Source organism: Teleopsis dalmanni, unplaced genomic scaffold (assembly GCF_002237135.1).
Source record: "Teleopsis dalmanni isolate 2A unplaced genomic scaffold, ASM223713v2 unscaffolded_contig_0924, whole genome shotgun sequence".
Taxonomy (NCBI): domain Eukaryota; kingdom Metazoa; phylum Arthropoda; class Insecta; order Diptera; family Diopsidae; genus Teleopsis; species Teleopsis dalmanni.
Genome location: NW_024032306.1, coordinates 653 through 10,895, shown reverse-complemented (window position 1 = coordinate 10,895; position 10,243 = coordinate 653). Strand labels below are relative to the sequence as shown.

The window sequence follows — 10,243 nt, the reverse complement described above, 5'->3', positions numbered from 1 at the left end:
ACCAGTTGTTATGTGTAAAAAAGCGGCACGTGCTGGTCTATCACAAAGTTTGTTTGAAAGATTGGTTGTGCTGGGTATTAGACCATTCCGTTTAGAAGTACAATATCGTATGCATCCTGAGCTTTCACAATTTCCGTCTAACTTCTTTTATGAGGGTTCCTTGCAAAATGGTGTATGTGCAGAAGATCGGAAACTTAAAATTGATTTTCCTTGGCCTCAACCGGATAGACCAATGTTTTTCTTAGTTACTCAAGGTCAGGAGGAAATTGCTGGTTCCGGAACTTCTTACTTAAATCGCACTGAAGCTGCAAATGTTGAAAAAATTACAACACGATTCCTTAAAGCAGGTGTTAGACCAGAGCAAATTGGTATTATAACACCATATGAAGGTCAGAGAGCTTACCTAGTACAATATATGCAATACCAAGGTAGTTTACATTCAAAACTCTATCAAGAAATTGAAATAGCCAGTGTAGACGCTTTTCAAGGTAGAGAAAAAGATTTGATTATAATGTCGTGCGTACGTTCCAATGAAAGACAAGGTAAATGATTTTTTTTTGTCAATTTTTATATTACATAATTTAAATATATCATTCTTATAACATAATCTTATTAATCTTAATTTTGTATTATTATAGTATTATTGTATTATTATAGTATTATTGTATTATATTATTAATTTCAATAATCATATGACTTCTGTGGTTTTGTTTAAGGTATCGGTTTCTTAAATGATCCTCGTCGTTTGAATGTTGCTTTGACTCGTTCCAAGTATGGCACAATTATTGTTGGAAACCCGAAAGTTTTATCAAAACAAGCATTGTGGAATCATTTGTTAAATTTTTACAAGGATCGCAAAGTACTTGTTGAAGGTTCCTTGAACAATTTGAAGGAGTCTTTAATACAATTTCAAAAACCGAAGAAAATTGTTAATACACTTAATATGGGTGCACACTTTATGAATACAATAATGGCAAATGCAAAAGAAGTTATTGTACCTGGATCTGTATACGACAGAACTAGCAATTATGGTATTAGTAGTGGTCCAAGTAATTTACCTGGCAACAGTTTTGGTTTGGGTTTCAATACTGGTATGGGTGGTGGAAACTTTAACTCAAATCAGGGTATGTTGATGTCACAAAATTATATGACAGGACCTAGCTATTCAGGCGGACGTGTTCCTGTTGGCAACGCCACACAAAATGCTGTATCCAATTATCAACAGTGGGGCAATCAACATGATTCTATTAGTTATGTTTCCCCAGAACGTGTGCGTGCAACTTTGAATAATATGCCCGTACCTGTTGGTATGTTTATGAATATGGGAAATATGCCTCGTCGCTTTTATAATCAACAAGCGGTGCAAGCTGCTGTAAAACAAGGACGAAACGGTGGTGGTAACGGGCAGACTAAAACTAATGGTTCTAACGGTTCTACTAGGAACCAACAGGGTGGCAAAGGACGTCCCATTTTGGCCAACAGTTTTACAAGCGTTATATCACAAGCTAGTGCGTCACCACTTACTCAAAATATGTCCCAACACGGTGGATTCGCCCTATCGCAACAACCGGATCTTTCTCAAGATTTTGGACAAATTTCCCAAATAGATGTGTTATCTCAAGATATATCAGGAGTAAGTAAATTGAACTTTTCTTTTAATTTATCTTGATATTTAGTTTTATTACAAATTGTGTTTGTCTAATTTATAACTTATATTTTAGGCTCAGCTACAGAGTGATCGTCTAAGTTTGGGCTTTAACAGCCAAAGCCAATTGACTCAACCGCCTTATTGATCCTATGGTTGATTATAACGCTACGTTAAACAATCAACCGTCAACAAAATTACAAAAAAAAAATTTTATAACTACAAATAAAAATTTTGAATCAACTATGCACACAGAACACTGCATTAGCAGACGCTGAAGATACTGAGAGAATACTTGAAAAGCGTTAATGACTTTTCCAACTTTCCAGATATTTTCAATGAAGTTTGGAAATAGTGAAACACATTGAAGGACGCGGTGATCTTGACAAAAATGTACAATTGTGTGCAAATGTGTGCTTTTGAACAACAAATATAAACCAACAAAAAAGGGAAACGGAAGGAGACAATGCAAACTAGAGAATTAAAAACATTAACCAGCCGTCGTTGCAACAAGAATGGAGAGCGATTGACAAGAAATTATAAACAATTTTCTTTATTAACGGAAGTACCTAGCATGAAACGTATGTTAAATATTTCAATGGAAACGTACTTTATGGGCGAACATCTATTCAGTTATAAATGCGCCAGACTAAATATCGTACCATTCCAAACAGTACGCACAGTTAACCAATTTGCTTGGTTGAACCTATGACATTGGCTAAAAAAAGCTATGAGGAATGCATAAAAATGCAACTGAGAAGGAGCAGAAATAAATGGGCCAACACAAAAAAAAAAAAAACAAAACAAAGATTGGAAAAATATGCATAACTGAAAAATTATACTTTTAGACTTTAGGAATTATTATAGACAAACATTCTCCCAGTTGTTTTATGTCACCTTATTAGTTTCTTGAAATTTTGTTTTTCTCTTTCTTCATTTCGCAAAAATCCAAATTTAATTCATATAATTTAAAAAAATTATTACAAACAAATCAATCAAAACAATCTATCCACATTGTTAATTAATAATTTTCCCACAAATAAAATTTAAATAAAAACTAAATGTACGAGTATGTGTAAAAATTTGTTTTTAAATAACAAAATACAAAGTAAAACATTCTAAATGTTAAAGTGAAAAAAAAAGACAACTTTGTGTAAATTTTGTTATTCGTTTAAAAAACAATTTTGATTTAAAAAATAAATTTTAATTGGTAAAACTAAAATCTTGTGATATGTATTCATAATTAGTAAAGTAATTTTCATTGGTATCTTCTCTAACTTTTACTTTAAGAGAATTTCTAGAACTAGAAAAGCAAATTTTTTTTATTTGACGTGCAAATTTTTTAATGTTTAAACATTTATAAGTATTCCTTCGAAAAACATTCTTCAAATTCAAAATAATATCGAAGTTATAGCCGAAAAAGAAGATAACTTTAAACGCTATATTCTGATATTGCCACTTGTTCCCAGAATGGTCGGGTCTACGTTCCGAAACCACTCGTCACCAGCAACGACCAAGTGTCGTTCAATACCTCCCAAAGAGACTTCAGAAGTAGGTCCCAGCGGGTTACAACAACAACTGTTACTAGTCTGTTAGACTAGTAACTGTTATTCCTAGTATTATGTAGGCCGGTATCTGTATCTAATAACTAACAGTTATTATTCGAAAGACAAAAGAATTCAAGACATTACCTGGTACGTCCCACATTGTTTTGAAACAGTATTTTGGTAAAAATAACTATTTGATTAGTTTAATTTTTAACTATTTTTTCCAATAAATATGGCCGTATGACGTTAATGGTGGCATGAATTAACATAACCCCGTAAAAAGCCTAATAACTAATTGACAATGCGTTAAGCGCGCTTTATGGAAAGTTCCTTCATCTTGTTGGAATTAATTAATTTTTGGTAACAAAAATTCAGTCAGCATGGCTCAATAGCGCTCGCCTTCACCGTAACGGCAGCACTAATTACTACATAACAAAAACAAAATGGTATACAGAATAACAACTGCTTCTGATTGTTATTGTAGATAACAAGATAAACACTCACCTTTAGGTTTTAATATTCACTCATTCGAAATCTATTAGTGGCGGTGGCATAACCGGGGGGGTGGGGATCGACTTTTCTGCTATGACGATATGATTTACATATAATCACTACCAAAATAATATCTGCTAGTATATCCAGCTCTTGGCACAATCCCGGTTATGCTGTTACTTCGTGGTGGGGGTATTTGTAACTTATTCGATTATTAACAAATAACCAAAACAATATTTTCCATTATATCCCTTCCTCGGTTCAAAACTCCGGCCGAGAGAGGGATATAACTTATTCGATTACGACAAATAATTACTTGTAGGAAATATTTATTTGATGTATTAGTTTATTCTTAGTATATGTTAGAAGGCAAATTGACATGGAAATGTCACACATGCGGAAAAGTTGGGGAGAGTTATAGTTACAGACCACCAATCGTGCCGAGTGAAAGATATTTGTTGCGACCCAATGCTCCTCCTAGGAGTTGAAGGATTTAATATATATATATGTTAAAGTTGTGTTTAATGTTAGGGTGGTTGATAAATGGCTTGAAAATGATCTGTTTATTGAATCAGATCATCAAGGAGTTTCCTTATTAAAGTTTTTAGGTACTTACCATCATATGAGTTCACAAACTTTGTTAAAAAAAAAAAACATTAATAATGCAAAATTTGGGGAAATGCAATTCTTTATTAAACTTTGGTTAACATAACATTTAGAATGTTAGTTATTTTTGTTAACAACGAGCTGTTGCATTTTTCGAGCACTTCCACCTAAGTTTGAACATTGTAATTATAATTATTTGTGATATTTGTATATAAGGCTCTTAACTGACAGGCCAATCTTACACAATTGTTGGCTGTTCTTTTTTTTGTGCTTTTATTTTTTATTTTACTTTTTTTTACATTTTATTATTTTGCGTTTTTTTTTACATTTTGTTTCTTACTTTCGTTTTACAAAAATATATAGGAATAACATTCATATTTCATTCTATCAAAGAAGGATGTGCAGCTATGAGTCGCGACTTCTATTATAAATTTCTTCTCTTTGTCAACCGGTCAGAGGTCAGGTCAAGGCGGCTTGATAAATTAAAATTAATCTGGGCATAAGTAAACTCTTCAGCAATTGCTGAACGCCTTTAAAGGAACGTTAATTGCTTCGATCAATTACGACTCGATTGATTGTACTCTCTTTACTTGTTACAAATATTGATGATTGATGATTGATGATACTCAAATTAAAATCGAACTCTCAATTTAGATGATGTTGAGATAGACTGATGGCGTTGGCGTTGGCGTTGTTCAGAACTGCACATCCCTTAACAATGGTTTTTTTTTAAATTACTTAAAACGATTTTTACTTTAATGGCATAAAATTTTTTTACATATTATAAATTTAGTTAAAGCGCTGCATCCTAGCATTTACAAAGAAGTTTCCTTCATAGAAGGCGTATACAACAGTATCTGTTGCTTGTTTACAATTGCCAGCAATGCTGTTGACGTTCGACATCAGACTCAGACTCAGACTGTCGTGCAGCAAAACAAAGTTGTTAAAATTCTTGGATTGTGAAAATTTCTTTCTTAGCACGACATATAGCACGATAGAGTCGAACCCTTCATCAACATTGCTAACATTACAATTAAACTTGATTTATTAAACACTTAAAAAAATATCAAAAAAGAAAAAACAAAAATTTACTTTATAATTTCAAATAAAAACTTTCTAAAAAAGTACATAAATAACTCATATTAATATCTATACTAAATTTATCTTCAATTTATTTAGTATCTCAAGCCCATCAGCGACAGAGGCTTGGCCAGTTTTCTTATATAAATTAATGTTGTCTTCATTTCTGACAGAATATTCTTGAAGAATCTTCAAGAACTTAACACATTAATAAATAATTTTTTTTTACGTTTTTTGCTTTAATTTTTTTTAAATATAAACTGAAGATAAATTAAAGTTCATTTAAATATTTTTTTTTGACTTTTGATTTTTACCTTAAAAAAACTTTTTTTTTTAGCTTTTAATTTTTATACTTTTTTTTGAACATTTTCACTCTTCATTTTTTAATAAAAAAATCTTGATAAAAAACTTGTATGAGTTTTCATTTCTTTGCTGTTGTTCTTCAGTTTTGCATAGCATAATTAATTGATAAATTAATTCTGTAATGAAGGGGGGTGTAATGACTTATTTTTTAATATATATTTTTTATTTTTTTTGTTTTTGTTACAACAGACAAACAATCCTTTCCTACAGTGTGTGTGCTGGACTGATCTATATATTTGATTCGACATTATTTTATTTCTTCTTTAGACGTCTATTATACGTGTTTATTTGAGGCATTACGATAACAGGTTGACAGATGAAAATGGTTGCCAAATTTCGAAATAAAAATCGATCTGGTTCTAACTGGACAATGACGTACTAGTCAGCTGCTTCAACTAAAGTGGAACCTGTTCAGTAGCACTACGATATCAATGCTGAAATACTAAGCAGACATGCTATGAAACGGAGTACCCTAAAAAGTGGAGGAGAAATTCATGTCTCACCTTCGTTGTCAAGGTCCATTTTTGGCCAACAGAAAATTAAAAATTTTCCGGATACATTTTTTTACCGACCTGAGACTTGCCAAGTTGTACATACTATGAAACTGAGTCTGCCCTTTAATAATTTTTGTCATATTGTGGCCCTAAAGAGGAAGAGAAATTCATGTCTCACCTTCCTTATCAAGGTCCATCTTTGATGAACAGAAGGTAAAAAATTTTTGGGATACAATTCTTACCGACCTGACAGAACCGTCGTTTTGTAAAATTAGAAACTTTATAGATTTGTTAAGTTGGTGCACTTTCACTTGAATGGGGGAGTTTGCCACCAAAAATAACTAGCAAGAAAAAACTCATAGAGGCTGTAATAATGTTAACTTATTATTATATTATCTCATAATAATTGTTAATAGTACTTAACAGTACTTACGCCTTTCTTTAAAATCGTAAAGAAGGCTGTAGTAATTTGCTCCTAAAAGGCGCAAATTTTGAAATACTGCGGCTCTCATGCCGGAGTTTGAACGGTCATATTCACGGTTGCCACTCGAAAATTTTTTCCTGTACCAAAATTGGTTTAAAAAGGTACCATTTCTGTAAAAAAAGGTCCAAAATTTTTTTGGACCTTTTTATTTTTTCGTTCTGTGTTTTTCATAGTGTTATAAATGAACAAAATATAAAATAGTGCAAAGTTGCACTTATAAAAAAGATTAATTGGAAATATCCACAATAAAGTTGGGTCGTCAAAAATGTACCATTTTTTGAACATGAGTACCAAACGAAAAAAAAAGTACCAATTTTGGTACTAAAGTACCTTAAGTGGCAACTGTGGTCATATTGTTTTTTCTCTCATTCTCAAATTTAAAATTTGCATTGAAAACAATAACAATTGTACTCGTGCCGTGCCCGAGACATTCTGCGTAACATGGCCCTAAGTAGTCAGTGAGAGCCCACATTCTCTACATATCGAATAATTCATACATATGGTAATGTGAAATAAATATTTAAATTAATTAAATTAAATTAAATAAATAAATAATATTTCATACATATGGTAATGTGAAATAAATATTTAAATTAAAATTAAATTAAATAAATATATTATAATATTATATATATACATTAGAAGAAAATACATATAATAAATAATGATCACATTTAATAAATAAATATTATTTTTAATTAATAAAAAAAAAAATAATAATAATAAAATGCAACAAATATTGCATAAAGAAACAGAATAGTATTCAAATTTAATAAAAATTAATATAATTAATAAATTCAAATATTCTACAGCTGGTTTATGATTTCGTGCTAATATAAACACAGCAAGTAAATTTGTTAATAAAACCTTTAAAACACAGCAAATTAACAAAATTCCAGCAAAATGTGCGAACATAACAGTTAAGTACGGCTTTGGGTCAATTGGTTAAGGAGCGCTAACTCTGAGCTTCAAATTTGGCAGGGCACGAGACCGATTTCTGGTACTTGCAGTCTCAAAAAAAATTATTTATGAATAATTAAATACAAGGTTTATTTTCAAGACCGCTGATGATGGGTATTTGGCAATACTCGAAACAGCTCTAGTTCACTACTTTTCGAAAAGCTCTTTATAAAATAAATAAGAAATAATTCTGAGATCAGTGATAATGGGTATTTAGTAATACTCGCCACAGCGGTATGATCAGTCAAAAATTCAAGTAAATAAAAATATTAAAAAAATTTTTTGTTGTTGCAATTTTGTTGTCATTTGTTGAGAGGTTGTTCGATAAAAAATCCCTCTATTGAAAACAATAGTTTGTATTAGATTATACCGATAGTATAAAATAGAAGTTTTTCAAGAAGTTTTCATTTGGTGCTTCCTCAAAAGTACTTTTGTATACTTTAAATTTTCTGGGCACGGTTAATCTCAAACACCGAATTTCCCACCATATCTGAAAATGTACCAATAGAACTCGAGGTTAAAAGCCGGAAGTGGCGTTGGATTGGACACGCACTCCGTACAGACAATACCGCCATTTTGAAAACCGCCTTTGTTTTCCCAAGGTTTCTCAAGGAAATAATAATAATATTTTGGGATTCAAGTGGAATAATATTCATAGACTATTTCGAAAAAGAGAAAAGAATATCAGACTACTATTGTATATTATTGGATCGATTGGATAAGGAAATCAAGAAAAAACGACCACATTTACTCATACGTCAATAAAAACCATGACAAAATGAAATCAATTACGGTACGAATAGATTCCTCACCCACCGTATTCTCCTGATATGGCTCCCAGTAAATATTACCTGTGTCCAAACTTGGCTCCAAGGTGGTTCCAGGGAACGAGATTGAAGTGGAATGGGAAGCTGAGCTATATTTTTGGTGACTTGATAAATCGTATTAATGAAAAGGTATCCAAATGTTAGACTGAGTGTATCGATATAAAAGGGGACTATATTAAAACATAAAATATAATTTTTATTACTTAGGTCGGATAGTATTTAGACCCAGGCAGTTGGTTCCAGTTTGGCGTTAAATTGACGTCAACAAAAAATTGAGGATGAAAAAAGAAAAATATGAACAAAAAGCACATGAGTAATTTAAGAAAGTAATAATAATGATAACAATAATAATAATAATAGTGCGGCTGGGATCTAAATAAAAAACCTGAAGCGACTGACTCAGAATGGGCGACTTTTAGGTCAGTGTCTGACTCCATATTAGGAGCGGCTGGACGATATACCTGGTAGTAGGTATAAAATACCACCTCGTGTACTACGAGGTCTGAACAAATAGTACACAATGCATCCACAAAATACTGTAAATCTAGGGAGATCGGATAACCCCACCGCGTCGGGATCGCATAACACTCGCGTGCAGGATTTGGTACCTGGGTCCTGTTCGACAAGTATGCCACAGAACAACAGAAATAGAACATCTTTGCAGTCCGGTGAATAGCATATACATCCCGATATACCTCTCACCGTGGCTAGCAGACCACGACAGCGCAGAAAATGGACTAATACTATAAATGAAGATTTATTACGCGCCTACTTTATAGCTACAAACAATGAAAGAGATATGACAGCATATCGAACTACACTATATACAATATTTGTTGGACACCATCCAGACTTTAATGTATCGGAACAGCGACTAGCGGATCAAGTACGGGTTATTCATAGAAACAATCTTATATCAGAATCAAGACGAAACGCTATCAAAGAATCGGTAACAGTAGTTAGTAATGATCAATCGACAGAAAGTGCAGAAAATGAGCAAGTGCAATTTGAATCAACTAATACTTCTACCAGCATACATGTACCTGGAACACGTAAAAATGTAAATACGATAGAAGTGGAAAATGAACAACCACCTTTTGCTTCAAATGTAAATTTAATTGATGTCGATGAAACCACGGATCAGCAGGAAGAAGTAAGTAATGAACAAATTAGACTTAGAAGTAATCAGCATAGCTTAAATAAGATTTTTGAACAACAATTTGACATTTACAGTAACCTTAACCCTCTTTTAAGGCCACGCATTCCGAAAATTAATAATAGTAAAAAGCCAAGTTTTCTTATTGAAACACTTAACAATGATGCGATCCTGACAAAATTGAGCAATTTGAGTACTTCGCAAGAATTACATACTATTGTATATGTATCAGCTATAACAATTGCTACTACAATGGGATGCAAGATAGGACAACCCAGAGAAGGAACACGAAGAGCTGCAATTTATGGAAATAAGAGTAATACGCTACGAAGAATACAAATTAAAAGTGATCATTTAAGAGGAGACCTAGAAAGAATAAATAATAGTATGGATGGATGTAAAAGAATGTAAAGAACAACTAATAATTGACCAAATAATATTGGAACAAGCAGCTAAGAAAAATAGAAACCTGCTCATGTGTTTTATTGATTACATGAAAGCTTTCGATAGTGTCCCGCATAGTTGGCTGATTGAAGTCCTGAATATGTACGGTATTCATTCAAATATTGTTAATTTTCTTGAACACAAC

General features: G+C 32.2%; 1 protein-coding gene across 1 annotated transcript; it reads left to right on the top strand.

Annotated features, from left to right (window-relative positions):
- Window positions 1–4: 4 nt before the first annotated feature.
- LOC119663807 (regulator of nonsense transcripts 1 homolog) lies at window positions 5–2,444 on the top strand (the record flags this gene model as incomplete). The annotated part of the gene is made up of 3 exons (XM_038073408.1): window positions 5–542; window positions 717–1,633; window positions 1,722–2,444. Coding segments are annotated over 3 exons (1,527 nt in total), but the record flags the coding sequence as incomplete, so codon positions are not given.
- Window positions 2,445–10,243: the final 7,799 nt, after the last annotated feature.